Source organism: Python bivittatus, unplaced genomic scaffold (assembly GCF_059951505.1).
Source record: "Python bivittatus isolate LINGU-HERP-01145 unplaced genomic scaffold, Pbiv_v1 ctg000180_np1212, whole genome shotgun sequence".
NCBI classification, from domain to species: domain Eukaryota; kingdom Metazoa; phylum Chordata; class Lepidosauria; order Squamata; family Pythonidae; genus Python; species Python bivittatus.
In genome coordinates, this window is record NW_028277047.1 from 2239910 (window position 1) to 2257716 (window position 17807).

The window sequence follows — 17807 nt, forward strand, 5'->3', positions numbered from 1 at the left end:
TGGGGAACAAAACTTTGGAACTCCCTGCTGCAGGGACGGGCGATTTAGAGGCTCCTTAAAAGGGATTGGGGCTCCCTTTGGGGCAGGGGAGTCCATCGGGGACCCGGTTCTTGCAACCGCTGGGCAAAGCCTCCATTTACAGAGGCAGGCTACCTTAGAGTCCCGCCACAAAGGGGGCAACTAGGCGAGGGGGCGCTTGGAGCCTCCGCTGGGCTCCCCAGAAGCTTCTGCCAGGGCCGTGTAGAAATTGATTCAATGCGATCCCATTGCATGCTGGCAGATCTCCGGAACTCAAAGCCGTGTCGTCTCGCGGCCCCACCCACCTCAAACTCTCCCCTCGCCGGATCCAGGTCCCACAGAGAATAGTCCGTCTCCCGGTCTCCGTTCTGATCGATCCGCAGGGGCCCCGTGATTCCTGCGGGGCAGAAGAGTTTAGAAGAGGCAACCCCAAACGCCAGCATTTCCCCGTGCAAGGAGACCGTATATTTATTTGATCGATCGATCGATTAAATTTGTATGCTGCCCATCTCCCCCACTGGGTGACTCTTCTCTGTCTTCCCTGGGGGTCCCCGAAACCCTTTCAGGGGCTCCACGCACTCAAATCCCTAGGCAAACCTTTTTAAACGTCTCCGTTTTAATTCCTAATACGGTCAATCTTGATCAATATAACCCAGATAAACCAAAGCTTTTGGGGTCTAATTACAGACTCAGGGCGCTGAGAGGTACCAGCCTAGATTATTCCCCCCTCCCCGGTCTTGAGGATGGATATTCAACGCGGGCCCCTCTGCAGGGGCTTTGCCCCCAGGGAATGCCCCCCTCTTCAGCAAAATCACACACACACCCCGGCTTAAAACACAGGACCTGCAAGGGAACTGACCGTAGAAGGTCCGGTTCCGCATCTGGAGCGTGATGGCCGTGGCATTGGACAGAGAGCCGCCCTGCTCCAGCGTCTCGTTCACCGCGTGGGCATAGAGCATCACCCCGTCGTGGAAAGCAGCCGCGATGAAGTTCTCCTGGAAGATGGAGAGGTGGGGCAATCAAGAAGGGGGTGGGCAGGGCTGGGGAGGGGGACCGGACCCCAAGCGAGGCTCTGCATCGGGGGACAGACTGGTGGGTGGCAAGCTGGACCCATGACGGGTGCGCTTCTCCAACAGGGTGGACGAGTGCCAACCAGCATCACGGCTCAGCAACAGCAGGGCTTGGGGAGGGGGGCTGCCGGAAGCTCAAAATGCCAGCTTGGCTTAAGCCCCCTTCGGGTAGAAGGGGCGACTGCTGATTTTACGATCGTGCCCCCTCGATGCTGGCATGCCCACATGCGGGCACTTCCACAGCAGGCCCGAAAGATGGCACGTTGGCAGCGGAAGAAAAGATTCAGCTGGCTAAGGGTCGGAGACCCTTGTCCTGTTTAGCCGAGCAACACGCATGTACACACACGCGTGCAAGCAGGTCACCTGTGTTTTGCACTGGTCTGAGAAATCAGAATTTACTTCTCTATCAAAGGAGGTCCCAGGCACACTTCACCTCCGGTTCTTAACCTGGCAGGGTTCACCCCTTGCCCTAATCTAAAATGACAGTTTCTCAACTTTAAGATGGGTGGACTTCAACTCCCAGAATTCCCCAGCCAGCCATGCTGGCTGGGGAATTCTGGGAGTTAAAGTCCACCCATCTTAAAGTTGCCGAGGCTGAGAAACAGTGTAAAATGAGGCGGTTTGGTGCATGGCATCGCCAAAGCAGATGCCACCCAGAGCCAAGAGGAGTCGGTGCCCCATCGTTCCTACCACAAAGGGTGGTTTAATCCAGCCTGCCGATTCAGATCACAGGGGAACCGGGTTCCCAGGCTGGAAACCAAGCCAAGCATTGGGGTCTGGGTGCCAGGATCACCACTTTGCCACCCAAAAAACAGGTTTCCCCCTGCCATTGCAGCTGTCAACTCTGTCCCCACCTTACCAGCCCGTCTTCCATGGTGAAGTTAAACTGCTCCTGGGCGGTGCGCTTGACCTGCTGCAGGAACGGTCGATATTCCGGGTTTCTGGGCTCCGTGTAAGTGATCACCATCACCGCCTGGGGAGGGAGGCAGCGCCGAATGACTTTGCCCAAACTTTGGGCAGGGGGAGATTTTCACATGCCACCCGTGGTGCCCGCGAGCCTCTTTAAACACACTTCAGGATTAGGGTTAGGGGATCCGAGAAGCAAGCAAAGAAGAGCAGGAAAAGACATCACCCCACTTTGGCAGGGGAGGTCGGCGCTTGGACTACAACTCCCATCGTCCCTTCCCAACTGCCCAGCCAGCAGGCGTTTTAAATCCCCCAACGTTTGGAAAAACTCCAGCAGCCCAGCTTTGATTCACAAAGCCCAGCAGCTTCTTTTAACAGTCTTCCCCCCCCGACAACACTCCATGGGGTCAGGTAGACTCTCCCTACCCATGGAGTTTCCGGTGAGCTATTTCACTGACCAGATCATCGGTAGAACCATAGAAAGTAGGGAACTTCAGAGATCATCCAGTCCAACCCCGCCCGGGGCAAGAAATCCGTCCCTAGAGCGTTGCCGACACCCAACCTCGGCTGAACGCCTCCCGGGAAGCTTAAAAGCCTCTTTTCCTGGATTGGATGCCCCGAACCATGCTGCTGTGCAAAGGATGCGATTCCCCCCACTTGGGGTCCCTGAAGCCCAGCTCAAACCTTCGGGGAAACGAAGCTGGGTTTCCCAAGGCCTGCCGGGTTAAATATATTTTCTCTAAAGCCCAAGATAACTTATGGGGGGGAGAGAAAGTGACCCGAACTGAGGATCTCTGCCCCTCAACTCGTCTCATTCCCTCTGCTTTTCCATAAACGCCTCTTGCTGGGGACTCCCGGGGCTTGCCACTTAGCGTGGTAGACTGCCTCTGCGCCTGGAGGTTCTACTGAGGGGGGATGGAAAAACAGCCACGGATGAGCGTTTGGGGGAAACGGTCCAGGCTCTTTTTAAACCCTTTTCCAGGGCTGTGGGCTCTGGTCCCTCCCTATCCCCTCTAGTTTAAAAGAGCGGCTTTCAGCTCTCGGGGGTTATTAATAGCTGCAACCGGTCGGCTTCTCCATCCGGGGAATTATCTTGCTTCCTTCCGCTCTTTCAGGCCACGCTGGACCAAAGAAAAGCAGGCTGGCCCAGCTGTGCGCGAGCCCCTTCCGTCTACTTTCTCCGACGCCTCCTCATCGGCCCGGTCGGGGGGGGGGGAGCTCAAAGAAAGCCGAGGATCCGAACCCAAGACGCCTTCCCAGCCCCGCCGCGACCATTTGCCGTGATTGAATCCCGGCAAAAAGCTTTGCTGTTGAGTTGGCGGGCTCCAGAGGGATGGGGAACACCCAACCCTAGCCCCCCCCAGCTATTTCTGCCTTGAATGAAGACCCCCCTCCCCATGTGGCACTTCCCATCACACACTGGGGGCACGTGGCCTCCTTAATTCAGCTTCGCCCATCTTGATGGGGTGGCCAAGACCCAGCCCTGACTGGGCAAGGCATCCTCAGTCCAAATGGCATTATGGCCAGGGTGCTTTTCCCCCACCTTGTAATGAACTGTGTGACTTCACACCTGCCCTTTTATACCAATCCCGGGGTTCCAAAACCTGCCCTTTCCAGCCAATAGGAAGAGGCCTCCCCACATCGCATGGGCATTGGCCGCTTGGAGCCGGCTCTGGGACCAATGGAAGGGCCCGGCTAAGAGCCAATTGGAAGCTGGCCTCTGAAGTTGGGCCACCAATCAGCTGAGGGGGGAAGGGCCAAAGAGCTGAAGGCTGGGAGGAGGAGCAGCCCCTGAAGCAAAAGGAACTGAAGTCACTATGAGCCTCAGGGTGGAAAGGAGGCCACCAGGAGAACAAGGTGAAGACCAGGAAGAGGAGCCTCGGAAGCAGAAAGAGCTGCTGACCTCAAGAAGCCAATGCAAAGCTGCCTGCTGGGGGGCCAACCAAGCTTGGGACCTCCACTTGGACCTTGACCCTGAAGAGGCTTCCCCACAACCCCCAAGAAGAAACACCTGCCCTGCCTGTGTGAATCTACCCTGAGGGAAGCCTGCAGGTTGTCCTTTCCCAGGCCTTGCAGAACATGGGATGTGATGTCATGAATCGTAAAGTGCTGAGTCACAAACCAGGGCTAGCCCTGCCCAAGGAAGCCTTCAATAAACTTATGTCACGTTTGCCTCAGCCACAATAAGACAGAAAAGCCCCAAGTGAGGGTCATCTTTGGTCCTTCCCTCCAAAAACAAGCTTCTAGCCCTCAAGAACAAAAACTTCAACACAGTCTGAAAAAGTTACCTCACAGTATGGTTATGTCAACTGTTACATAATTTATATACGCTCCCTTTGGAGTTCCCTGGGGGGGCCAACCAAACATGAAAGGGTGGGGTCCCTTCCTGATGGAGTAACTACAGGACCCATCATCCTCAACCAAGCTGGTGGGGGGAGAATAGGAGTAGAAATCCAACAGGAGTTTTAGAAAGGTAAACTGCCAACAGGCGATCCTGGCTGATACAAAGGAGACAATGCTCAACCTGGCTGCCAACTCAACTGCCAAGCCAGGATAAAGGCTCCATTGTTGCCTCCTGGCCCAGTTTGGCCCCTTTGCTAAGAAGCTGGCCAAATGCCACTTGCTCCAGGCCGCCACCATCTCTGCCCCCTGTGCCATCTGCGCCCCTGGCGAGCCTTCCCCGTTTCTCAGCTCCCCCGTCCCCTAATACCTGCTCAACCTTTTCACATTCAAGGCACTTGGATGCAGACCCTTCTGGGCCACAACCCCCCCTCCCTGTTGAATGTCTGCCTGACGCTGAGCAGGGCAGTGCCAGGCTGAGAGCAACCAGCTGGCTCCCACCCAGACATCCAAAATGAAAAACATTCAGACATTTCTAACCAAAGCTGCAAAAGGGCTAGTGAATTGGCCTGCGTGGTTAATTTTAACCTTGGCCAGTTTTTGTATAGGGTGTGTGTTTGTGTGTGTGTGCGTGAGAGAGAGAGAGATTTGGCATGGGATACACACCCAGTCATGCAGTGTATTGTGCAAATTTCCCCAAACAGCTTAATTCAATGGGCCGAACCGACTTTAACCGGAGTTTAAAACTCTTCCCTTCGAGCCTTTTCTGTGCATGCTCGTTTTGCAACATCATTTTTACCCTCCAATGTTGATTTTTTTACCATGGTGATAAATCACCGCCAACTGTGTCTCAACACGGAGAGCGGGCGGTTGGCATGGAACGGCACTTCGTAATCCCCTGTTATCTGACCCCTGCCAACTGGCATCTGGGGGGGCAGGAGAAGCGATGCCGTAAGTTAGTTAGTTAGTTAGTTAGTTAGTTAGTTAGTTAGTTAGTTAGCCCATTCCAAATCCGAGCCAAGACTTTCATTTCAAAACTCAGCCATTGGCACCGACGCTCTGATCGGAAACGCACGCAGACCCCCGAAGGTTTGTGCCAAGCGCTCACCTGGTAAGCCTCGCGGGCCGCGTCATCGTTCCCGTCTCCGCGTCGCCAGGGAAGCGTCCGGTCGGGGAATTTGGAGCTCCGCAGGCTCGTCCCAAAGAGGTCGATGTAGAAAAAGGCGTAGTCGCCTGCGGTGAGCCCTTCGTGGTGTGCGTGGAGCATAAATTCGCGGAAGGTGTCGGGGGCGCAGCAGATGTACACAACTGCGGGGAAGAGAAGGAGCCACAACCGCTCACGACGTGAACGAGCCACGTGGCAACCAGCTGAACAACCTGAACTGGCACTGGGGTCTTTCAAATCCTACAGGAGCAAATGAGTTTTATTTCTAAAACGCGTTTCCCCAACTGTGCCTTTCAGAGGCTGGGCAACAAAGCCCATCGTCCCCAGCCCTCCAATACATCCGGAAAGAGAACTAAGATGGGAAGGTTGGATCTGATCTGGTTTCACGCCTCTCTCCTGGGTCACAGCCCCTCAAACCCGCTTGGCACCAGCTCCCTAATCCGTAAAAAGGGTCTTTTTTAAGCTGGTTTCTGATTCTGTGCCGGACCCATCGCAAGGAATTTTAAGTCTGAGTGGCCAAAACTATGTTTCTTCTGGTAAAATGATGGCAATTGGACCCTCTCTGGAAACCCTGAACAGAAAGGTTTTTGTGATCACAGGCATCACAGATGGCAGCGATCCCCCACTCGGGCCAAGAAACCTCACGTGGGCACAGAACCAGAAGACGCCAAGTGCGACTCGGACTTCCTTAGCCGTGACGCCAATGTGCCATCGCACCCAAGACGGCCAAGAGAAAGAAGCAACCGGGCCACTCACACGAAAAACTCAGCGGGGGCCACGAGATACTAAAAAAACAGGCCCAGAAGCTGCGATCTGGGGCTGCCTGGTTAGGGGCCCCGAAAAGAGTGACCCGTGGCCCCGGAGCCAGGCACAGCCTTGCTAGGCAAACACGCAGAGAGGTTTCACCCCGGCTTTGCTCCTGGCCTGGCCCTCGTTCAAACCAAAGCCGTGCCCTGGAGCCCAGTTTGCGCCCCTGCTTGGAAATCTGGAAGCTCTGGGGGCAGAGACCCGGTGCCTCCCCGAGGAAGCATCGTGGCTATCACTCCGCTCTCTGCCAGGGCCCCCACGCGGGTCTCTAAAGGCAAGAACCTGTGCCGAAAGGGAGCAAACGTGACGCGTGGCTTTCTCTCTTCCCCCGTCCTGCACGTTCAAGCCCCCGGGCGCTGCCCGCACGCTTCTCCCTTCGCTTCCAAGTTGGAACGGAGTACCACAGCCTCTCCCCTCCTCTCCCTGCAAAGCTAGGCTCCCTACGCCCCACTCTGCCGCCAAATTGCGAAATGGGTTCGGCGTGGCCTGGGCCCCCTTCCCTGGCCGTGTTCACCACCCGCAGCCTCTTGCAAACCCAAGCGAGGCGTCCAAGCGCCCCTTTCCCGCCTGCCTGTCCCAGCCGAGAGGCGAGCGAAGGGAGGCGGATGTCAGCCGGCCACCTGGGTGCCCCCAGAAACGGAAGGAAAACCATTCCTGCGATCCAAGAGCCGATTCCCTAACACCCTCCCTGCTCTGCTTTCTAGAATCGGCGGGCTGAACGGCACCAGCAGCACCGACCCCTTTCTGCAGGAGGATCCCATCAGAGCAGAGATGCCCAGGAGAGTAACTCTTGCTGGAAGAGGCAAAGCCACTTCTCTGCATGAGTCCCGGTTCAATCGCTCAGGGAGTAAGGTGGCAACGGTGCGTGCCGAACCATTACGGTGTCAGGTCTCCATTTGGGAGAATCCAAGTGCCAACGAGAGATGCAGACCTTATCTAAAGCAGATCCCTGCTCTTCTCTGCGATCATGTGCAATCATGTGGTGCTCAGTTTCAACCAGGTACCTTCACCGAACAGGACACTGCCCTATTTCATCTCTGCGTGAGTCCCCGATCTAATCTCAGACATGTCCGCAGAATGCTGCCTTGGGCAAAAACTGCCACTCATTCTCCTGGATCAGTGTTTTCCAAACTTGGCAATTTTAAGAGGGGTGGACTTCAACTCTCAGGATTCCCCAGCCAGCATGCTTTAAGAGGGGTGGACTTCAACTCCCAGAATTCCCCAGCCAGCATGCTGGCTGGGGAATTCTGGGAGTTGAAGTCCACCCCTCTTAAAGTTGCCAAGCTTGAAAAACACTGTCCTAGATGCTCTAAATTAAAACTTTCCCGGTAAAAGGAGACAGAGTGCTTTCACATCTAATTTATTTAGAAAAGGAATGGACCCCTTCAGAGGTTTTGGGGAGATCTTGCTGGGAGGAACCCATCTAGGCCGCCCAGCTCTTCTGCCGCTCACCTATGGCGAGGAGAAACGAGCTGCAAGCGACCAGTCGGACGGGTCCATCGCAAGACCTCTCCCCCGTTTCTCTTCCCTTCTCCTGAGCCCATCACCCTCGACAAATACCTCTGGTTGATTATTTCTAAGGAATAATCCATGGGGAGGCCGAGCAGCCAAGCATGATAAAAACCTAGCAACCTGCCCTCGCCCCGTCAGTGCCGACCTCCTCCTTGGCAGAACGCTGGGCAGAACCGGGCCTGCCCTGCTGCGAAGCGGAGGAGGAGAAGCGCTGCGGAGGCCAAGAAAGACATTCTAACGAGCTCCGTTTTGCTTCGACAAGCAGTTTTGCCGCAAGAAAAAATGAGAAATAAAACAGGACTCAAAACATATTTCAGCAAAAGGAGACCCTCTCCTCTTTTAAAGGGGCGCCGTTAACCCTGGAGGAAGAAACAACCCTTAAGGGTCGGTCCAACGGATTACCCCTTCTGGATCCAAACGGAAAAGGGGAGTGCGTTTTAATCCTCCCCCCAAAAAAAACCCAATTCAGATTTGGGGCGGAGAGGCAATCAGTTGGGCCTCTCTGGAGCTACTTGGTGAAACTGACCCACAGAAGGGGCCCAAAGCTTATTTGTACGGGGAGGAATTTCCCCCAGGACTCTCTGCCACCAGAACCCCCCGCAATCAAGTTCTCCATCCTCCCCCTTGAACCCAGGGCCTCCTGCAGAATCCAGGAGGAGAAAGAGCCGAGAGAATCGGACACGTCTGGGCCTTGCACCCCGGAAACGTCCAGCTGACCACCCTTGGGAACCGGATGCTGGGCAGGGCAGCCCATCTCGGTTTGACACATCCTTGCCAGCCTTGGGACTGTCCCCGCTGCTGGCATCGCTGCCGTCCCCAGAAACAGAGGACGAGGTGCCGGAGCATTGCCCAGGCGAGGAGGCGGGAGAGGCGGGCATCCCCGTGTGCCCGTTGCGCGCCTGGCAGAGCAAGGCAGGCTGGATTTTCGTCCTCCTTCCCTCCTTCTCAGCCACTCGCTCTCTGCTGGGCCTCCAGCCGAGGGACATCCTGTTATTTTCCTGCTGAGCGTCCTTCCCGCCACCGGCAACCGAGGTCAAGGGACACGTTCTGTCCGCCGGGTGGGGTTGCAGCATACGTGTCCCCCCCAGCCGGCTTTTTCCTGTTTTGCTGACTTGCAAGACAGGGAGGAAAAGTGGAGGGCCACGGCTGAGGCTGACCGTTTGGGGCTTGGCTCTCTCCCTGTCCAAGAAGCACACTTCAGCCTTTAAAAAAAATGCATTTTCTGCTCTGTCACTGGCACACATACACACACACACAACTCCAAATGTTGGTTAAATCTTAGGCTCTTTCAAAGCTGCCTTCCCAGCCTGATGACTTCCTCAAACCGGAGGGGATCCCACGGGAATCTCTGGTGGGCAAAGTGGACGCTCTAATGCAGATCAACCACCTTGCTTTCCCACTCCGTGTTAATTGGAGACCAACACAGCCAGAGGGGACCAGATCAGGGCATCTGCTGCGACCGTTGAATCTCCTCTTTCGTGCAACTGTGTGCCAATATGCACACATGTTCTGGCACGCTCGGAGGGTGCGATCTGACACACGTTGCCCTGGGAAAACACTAGACCCCTTGTCACCTGCACCCAGGGCCTACCTTTCCGTACCCGTTTGCAACAGCGGCTGAGACACGCTGATTTTCTTCTCTTTTTAAAAAGAAATTCGTGAACGGTTTGATCGCTATTCTGCCTCAGATCTGTGTAGCTCCCACTTAGCCTTATTCAAAGGCGCCCTTAAAAGCTGGCTTTATCCAAAATAAAACAAAACAACAGCAGCCAAATAATAAAATAAGGACTTTGGGTTAGGATGGGCGGTGGACCCTTTATTCGGGCTTTTTAAGCGAGCGTTGATTTTTCCCGACTTTCCCCAAAAATACTCCTCGTCTTTATGGCCGCGCTTTGTCAGCTGCGCCAGATCGTAACAGATCGGGGCGGTTATTACTCTCCTAAGCAAATAAATCATTGATAACCTGCCAGAAACTTCAGCCGTACGAGGAATGATGGAAACCGAGGGACGGTTTTTGGGAAGGTACGACCGTCTGCGTCCGGTCTCTGAAGAACCGTTACACAAAGCAGGACAACAGATTCGCTCGGCCAAGGCGCGAATGTTGCAACCCGTGTTGGATTTTGGCTGAATGTTGCGAGATACGTCAGCTGTTCCACGGCAGGGAAGATGTTTCTCGAGAGACAGCGAACCCTCCGTCGTCAGAAATCAGGAAACCGAAGCCGGGTAACCACTGGTCACTGCATCTTGCAGTGAATAGCGGGTTGGGACAGGTGACCTTGAGGGACCCTCCCCTTCTAGTCTCCTATTCCGAGACAATCCCTTATCGCCCAACTTTTAACATCAGCAGGAAACAGCTAAATGCAAAGTACACAAGGGAGGGGACCTTGATGCACGGGGACGCCTGCACACCCAGGCGCACACCCCCAATTCCCCTACTCAGTTGTGCAACCGTGCAAAGGAAGGGCCCCTCCAGCGGGGCAAGGAAAAGCGTTGAGCTACCGTCGGCCCGGGCCAAACGGAGCAGAATCGTCCGCCGGGGTTCAAGAAAACACCGCAAAGGTCCAGAGGGGCTCTCAGACGGTTTAGCCGCAGACTCAGCCGCCGCAAAGCAATCGATCCGTCGTCGTTTTATTTCTACGCCTATTCCGTGCATTTTTTAAAGCAAGCGTTTCTCGGCTGGGACGGTTCCATCGCAACGTCGGGTCTGCTCGGATCGGCCCGAACAGATGGCGAGATTGTAAACGCCTTGGGGCCAAGACTGTCAGTTGCTCAGCTAATAAATGGACTTGCGTTTATTTCCAGGGTTTTTGTGCCACGAGGATCCCCCGCCAGCTTTACAGGCCCACGTCTGCTAGGGAGGAGAGGCGAATTGCAATATAGACAGAGAGGGAGATTTTGCAAAAATATCCAGCGCGTTAATCCGGTTCTGTATGTTATCCCTCAAGTTAGATTTACTGGTTTTGTAAATCTTTTGGGGCGGGGGGGGCGTTGAATGTCTGGGAACATTCCTGTGAGACAGAGCCCGAAATAACAACCGCGTAGACAGCAACAACGCTCACACCCGGCTAAGCAAACAAGTTCGAGGGGGAAGGGGGGGACGTGCCGCTGTTTCCTGAGCATGTGCAAAAGACCCTTGCCATTTTTCGTTTTTCCTCCTCTGTTTTGGAAATCCCTGGCCCGGGAGGGGGTGGATTTCTATACATTTTCCAAAGTCCAGATCTTCGGCTACCTCGCACCCACCACTGAAGCAGCCGTGCGCCAGCACGGGTTCAAATCTCACCTCTGCTCTGCATCTGGTCAGAGGCGAGTTTTTCTCTGCTTTTTCTCTGCGATAACGGAGGATTTGCTCGGTTCTGACTGGGGATTAGGGAGGATTTCCACAAAAGCTTCCAAAGGTCACCTCGGCTGAAATGGGATTATTCCTCCTTTTTGGCCTCTATTCCCACCCTCATCCCCCTCCCCCACCGCTCTCGGCGACCCAGGGCGATTCAATTGCATCGGCCCACCTCGCAGGGTCGTGGCAAGGCTGCAATGGATTTTAGGGGGCTGTGCAGACTGCTCCCGCCGGTCAGGAAAAGGTGGAGACGTTTCTACGCCGCGCAGCAAAATTCTCCCCGCGCCATTTCTCGGCAGCAACGGTTCTTCAGCCCGTTTTCATTCAAGGGTCTCGCAAGATGTTCGGGACCCTGGGTGGGCGGGGCTCAGGGGAAGTGGGTGGGGCCAAAGCAGAAAGAAGATGTGCAGGGAACCAAAAAGGTCCATTTTCCTCCCACCCCGTCGCATTTCCGTTCAACAAAGGCACCCAAAGTTGGGGATCACGCAGGAGGGGGCTGGGCACCAGTGCCTAAACCAGCAATTGGCCCAAAGACCCTTTGCTCAGAAACCTTCTGCAGCGCAAGTCTGCCCCCCTGCCCTCATGAAGCATTTACTCCAATAACCCCCCACCCAATAAAAAGCCACACGAAAGGTCAGGGCCTTCAGCTTTAACTCCCCAATTTGGAGATAACAAGCAGAAAAAGCCTTTGCATGCCGCTGGTTGCTTAACGGTGAAGGGGGCAGGAAGGAAAAGCTCTCTGCGCATGCTCAGAGGCACCCCCCCCAATTTCCCTTCATTTAGCATGCTAAAGAGGCCCAGGAAACAGACTTGAGGTGAAGCCCCGAAGAAGACCCCCCAAAATATCCAAGCCACCCTCTTTCAACGATCTCGTCTTCCTCTTGCAATTCATTGCAGGCTCAGGGCGAGTTTAATCCCACCGACTTCGCCTTCTGCAAGCCCCCAAGTAAGGAATGAAAGGCTTATCCCTCCGGGAGCCTGGCATGGCACCCGCGCTCAAATGCCAGCCCTGCTCTCCTTGTCAGGTTGCTTGACTTCCAACCAGCTGGGATAGGAAAGGGGGACTTTAGGATAGGGGACTAGAACGGGTGGAAATCCTACAGGCTGGCATGCCACCAAACGGGGGACAGGGAGGGTTGGGGATGTGGGCTGCACCCAGGGGTCGAGCAACAACCCCCCACAGGGAAAGAAACGTGGTCTGTGGTCTCTCCACCAGAATTAACCCAGGGGTTCAAACCCACCCACGGCGGCGAACTTCCTCCCTGTGCTCATTTGGGTAGGCTTCATCCCTCCCCGGCATGGCCCCGGCTTTGCAACCAGGCTTCTGGGTCAAAGGAAGACGTGGGACCTTCGAGGTCCCAACCCGACGCAGATGAGGATGGCTCTTCTCCAGAACGGGGCGCCAGTCCTGCAGGGACTCCCCAGCCCTGGAGACGGTGCTCCTGAGAACACCCAGAGTGCTTTTCCTGCCCCCCATCTCAGAGAGGAGAAGGGGCCCCTATTCATCCTCCTCCTCCACCGACGTGAAGCCTCGAGGGACGTCCGAGGGCGGGAGACTTACTGCGAGCTTTCTGCTTGATGTCCTGGATCAAAGCCGCGTAATTGGTGGACGTGAGGGGGACGTCTTCGATGGTCATGTTGTGCAGTGAAGGGAGTTGCATGTAGAGCCCCTCCACGGCGAAAAAGCAGGGGCGGTCGTCCATGGCTTTATCCCAGTAGAGCAGCATGGCGCGGCTGGTCCAGTTGAAATATCTGCTGAGGCTGATGCCAAACTCACCCAGTTTGCTGTGGCTGGCACCGGTGCGGGTGACCAGGGCGAATTCGTTGTCCTTGATGCCGAAACCGATGGCCTCGGCCGCAGCGGTCACCAGGGGAAGCCCCCAGTGCCGGGTGTACCGAGCCACGGGGGCCGTGGTGTAGACGCAGCCAGGGCCGACGAAAGCGTCCGGGTTGTAACCCATCTTCAGGTCCACGGCCGAGAGCGGGGCCATGATGTCGGAGCAGACCCCCTGGCTGTTCTCGCTGGTGCCAAACACCTTCTGCACTGTGTAGCCGGGCAGCAGGTCAGGCTGGGCGTTGACCTTCTGGATGGCCAGCTCGATGCCCGGACCTACCCGCGGCCAGGCCCATGGGTAAGTCGTATTGTGCCGCGGTAAGACTACGGCAAGGGTCAGGTTGGCACCGGCCACTGGATCCAGCTGAGACAGGGCGACCAGGAGCCCCCAGGCCAGCGCAACGGCCGAGCAGGGCTGACCCGTCTCCCCCGTGGGGCAGAGCCAGGCAGCCCGGCAGACGACGCCCCGGCCCCTTCCTCGATGCCCCCTTGCCCTCATCTCTGGTCCCCGTTAACTCCTTCAAAGGAAGGACCCCACCGATCCGTGCAATGGCTCTAAAGACGCCCCAGAAGAGCCCAAACTCCTGGGACTTGCTCAAAAGTGGGCAGGGGGCACAGAGAGCTCCCCCCTCTAATTCCTCCCCCTCCCCCCCAGAACCACTCCCTAAATGCACCCAGCCAAGCGGTGGCAGGCAGCCACTGGGTCCAAAGGTGGGCACAGCCCCCCTCGCTCACCCCGGGCTGCTGTCCGAACTTGCCTGCTCCCCTGCATTTGGAGGGCAGCCCCCCACTCACCCGCCCCTTCTGGGTCCCCCCTCCCCGGCCCAGCCAGGGCGCCCCCAACCTGCTTCTCCAGCCGCCCACCACGTTGGCGACTTTGCCCCGCCGTCCCCTGGGGTCCCCAGCCGGGTTCTCCAGCGCGCCCGCCTTCTCCTTCCTTCCCGTAGCCCAGACGGAGCGGAATGAGTAAAACCTCTCGCTGCAGGCGTGTTTTACACTTTTCCTTCTCATTCAATGACAAAAGAGCTTTGCTATCACCAGCACGGCAGCTTAACTCCTTCGTGCCCGGGGTCCCCTCCTTCCAATCTGGGCAGAAATGAAGGGGGGGCAAGCTTTGTCCCCAGATAACACCCTCCTCCCCCCCAAAAAATACCCCCTCTGGATTGTGACCCTCAGCTGTGCCCGATTCCTCTCCGCGGCAATCTCAGGAGCGGAGTCAAACGGCTGGCGCTGACAGTGGCATGAATGACGCCTGGCACAGCGCCAGTCCAGCGCTAACCCTGGTTTCCCACGGTGCCAAGTGCTTTCTAATCCAGGGGGGGGAATGCCAACCCCCCCAATCATTCCAAGCAATTTGCTCTTTTTAAAAAAAAAAACAAAAAAACTTAGATGACCAATTCCATGACTTTATTCGTCCTGCTGCACGCCCCCCCCCGTTCTACAGCTATCTATTCCAAAGAAATTCAGCCGTGCCAGACACTGTAGGTGTGTGCATGTATATGCGTATGTTGAGTGTGTGTATATGTGTGCGCGCATCGGTGTGGGTGTGGCTGTGTACATGTGTGTATATGCGTATGTTGAGTGTGTGTATATGTGTGTGCGCATCGGTGTGGGTGTGGCTGTGTACATGTGTGTATATGCGTATGTTGAGTGTGTGTATATGTGTGTGCGCATCGGTGTGGGTGTGGGTGTGTACATGTGTGTATATGCGTATGTTGAGTGTGTGTATATGTGTGTATGTGTATGTTGAGTGTGTGTATCTGTGTGTGTGTGCGCATGTGTGTGTGCATGTATGTGTATGTTGAGTGTGTGTCTGTGTATACTTTAAATATAGATATAATTTGTACAGTTTTTATGTTTTCTGTAATTTTATATATATTTATTGTTTTAATGGATCGTGTGAGCCAGCCAGAGTCCCCCATTAGGGGGAGATGGGCAGAGATAAATCTAATAAACAAACAAACAAACAAATGGTTGTTTTTTTTAAAGTATATACCCCGAGGCTTTCAAATCTTCTGAAATGTTAAATGGCATTCCCCTGCTATTTTATTCCAGGATATTTTCCTCTTCCTCCAAAGGCCTTCGAACAGTGAACATTGTCCCCTCCTTTTTTTTAACGAGATCTGCACAACCGCCCTACGAGGTAGACCGGGCTAAGGGAGAATAGAGCAAGACTGTTGGCTCAACCTTTGCAAGGCAGTGGCTGAATTCGAGCCGCCACCAGAAAAAGGGGGCTTTTTTCTTGACAGTGTTTAACCTTCCAAAAGAGGAAAGAAGAGAGAACAGGAGTTAAATTTAAACGGACGTGTCCGTGCGCAAATCTAAAAATGGCATGCAGCTCTGCAGACGTGCAAGAAAGAGCAGAAGGGCTGTGAAAATCCGTGAAAACATGTACGCCGGACTCCTGCCTGATCTGGATCTATTTTTTTAAATTCTTTGGAAAAAGGAAACGGGCTGGAGTGTTTCAAGCATCGTGGTCCAAACTTTGCGCCTACAGAGGAAACAAGGGAAAGGTGTGATCTGGGCCCACTGAAAAAGGGGGGGGGGAAAGAAATTGGAAATGGGGGCTGCGGATTCAGCTAGCTTTTCCTTAGGAAAATTCCAGGAGCCACTGCCCCCAAACAGCTTTGAAAAACTGCTAGAGTTCAAGCAACGTTTTACAAATTTACCTGATCGCCAGGGCGAGCGGAAATTTCGTACAGGCGAGCAGAGAACTAGGTTGGCCGGGCTCTTTAACAGAAAGACCAGAAAGATCAGATCTCTCCAGGTTTGGTTTCAAGGTAAGGAAATTGGAGGCGTGAGAAAATCTGGAGATTCTGAAGAAGCTGGATCCAAAGGTTTCCCTCCAGCTCCACAATTTTATGAATTTTTTGGCGTGTCTTTGCTCGTTTCAAAATTCTCTTATACAAAGCTGCAACCAGGAAATCGATTTTCTCTTCTCTGGCAAGCAGCATAGAAACAACAACGCTGATAAAATCATTGGAAAGCAGGTAATATCAGTGGGCTCCTTTGTAGGAGTTTGCTAAAGCCACTGTGTATTTGGGATTAGGGTTGATTATTAATCCAGCATCCTGCTGACATTTTTGCTTTAGTTAAACAGACTTCTTTGAAAATGGAAAAGGAGTCAAAACAGCAGGGCTGACTAGATTTTCCAGGACTTTAACACTCCCCAGTCTGATTAAGGACTTTAACACTCCCCAGTCTGATTATCCTGCAACAGAACTTTTAAATTGCTCTGATTCTCGAGGGCCGCTTACAAACGATGGGTTTCAAAAAAGTGATGCATTTTCCGCTGCTCCTTTCCGTTCTTTTTAACTGCAATTTTTGAAAGGCAGATTTATTTTTAAAAAGTTTTAAAACGTCAGCACGATGGGGGAGGAACGCGCTCTGGATCCGAGGAAGTTTGCTTTGCAAAAGGAAAAAAAAGAACTCCAGCAAATTACATCAGGAATAAATTCCAACCCTTATTTTCGAGTTGTTTTCCTATCAATCTTCGCCGGAGCCTGCTAAGTTTTCCACGCAGGTCAAATGGGATTCTAAGGACCCTTAGCGGGAAATCAATGAGATGGATGATTTACTTCTGAGTAAATATGCATAGCAGGTTCAGTGCACATCGGTGCACTAAAACGGGCGGAAAATGGGTGGCAAACACACTTTCCCAGAGCGCTAGCTGGCTTCCTAGGAAACATGCACAATTTTGCTTTTTGAAAACTCTGGAAACTGCTCGGAGGAGCGAGTGGGAATCGTGGAATTTAGGAATTCTCCAGCGGTGATTTGCAGAGGGTTCATCCAACCGGGTGCAAAATGTTTGGAGGCCGATTCCCAGGGATGGGCTCCAGGTCCAGCCGACAGAGATCATTCTTAACCTGGGCATCCTGTTCTTGAGAAAATGCAAAATATATCCACTTTTGCAGGCAGGGAAGATGTCAAGCCATCATCAGGCCAGGTTTGGGGGGGATCCATCCTTTGCTTGGGGCCCCACAGCCCAGGTTCTGTGATGGGAGCAGCAGAAATGCTACCTCTCCTGGCCCTTCTCCTGTTAGGAGATGGTTGGAAGAACAAAAGCGCCCCCTTCAGGACAGGATTTTGCCCTGCACTGATTTCATCCAGAGGAAGATGGGGAAAAAAAATTAGATTATGCACCAGGGCACCAACAGGAGATCCCACAAGGAGAGCCAGCCCATCTGGAGTTGAGCCAGCTTCTGGATTCCGCTGAGTTCTTCCTTGGGCTTTGGGGCTGTCAGTAATGCAAAAGTCAAAAACTTAAATGCAACAATAATCTGCAAAGCCCCAAACTCAAGCACGAAGGAAAGAACTTTATTTAATTTATCTGAATTTAGGTTGAATTCTTTTGGAGAATTGAGAGGTGGAAAAAATGCAAGGCTAGCAGAGGATGGTTTCGATCCATCGACCTCTGGGTTATGGGCCCAGCACGCTTCCGCTGCGCCACTCTGCTGCTCTCGAACAAACATCTCTTTCCAAGTGATATGAAGAATGCACATGCGCACTAAAGAATAGTTTCTAGTTAGCATTCTCGTTTTCAACACGCCTCTTCCCTCTTGGCCGCCGCCGAAGCTCAGGTCTCCCCGCCCGCGCATGCGCCTATCGTTCGGGATGCCCCGCCCACACCTCCCCTTCCGATTGGTCACACTTCCCGCTCCCCACCTCCCCATTGGCTAACTTCCTTCGACGCCCCTCGGTCCAGAAGCGGCGTTTCGTGGAACAGACGGGCGGAAAGAACCAATGGCCTCCCAGCAAAGGGCGGGAAAAGCTGGCCCGCTAACCCGATTGGCCGACGCGGGACAACCGCGAGGGCAGCCA

At 54.2% G+C, this 17807-nt stretch overlaps 1 protein-coding gene and 1 non-coding gene across 4 annotated transcripts in view; both read right to left on the reverse strand.

Annotated features, from left to right (window-relative positions):
* The window catches only part of NPR1 (natriuretic peptide receptor 1), a 26537-nt gene extending 12886 nt beyond the window's left edge, over positions 1 to 13651 (reverse strand). Inside the window, exons 1-5 of one of the 3 annotated variants that reach the window (XR_015795517.1) lie at positions 12714 to 13651; positions 5443 to 5642; positions 1948 to 2061; positions 878 to 1013; positions 324 to 415 (exon numbers count right to left, since the gene is read on the reverse strand). Coding sequence is in view for 2 of the 3 variants with exons in the window: in XM_025175420.2 (XP_025031188.2) it covers positions 324 to 415; positions 878 to 1013; positions 1948 to 2061; positions 5443 to 5642; positions 12714 to 13485 (1314 nt within the window). In the remaining variant the exon portion in view is untranslated. Of the gene's footprint in view, positions 1 to 323; positions 416 to 877; positions 1014 to 1947; positions 2062 to 5442; positions 5643 to 11324; positions 12679 to 12713 lie in introns of those variants that run through there. The other 2 variants (XM_025175420.2, XM_025175421.2) reach the window with 2 other exon arrangements.
* A 3719-nt stretch (positions 13652 to 17370) lies between these two features.
* Positions 17371 to 17442, reverse strand: TRNAM-CAU (transfer RNA methionine (anticodon CAU)). Its single transcript has one exon. It is a non-coding gene; the product is annotated as a tRNA-Met (tRNA).
* Between the last annotated feature and the right edge of the window lie 365 nt (positions 17443 to 17807).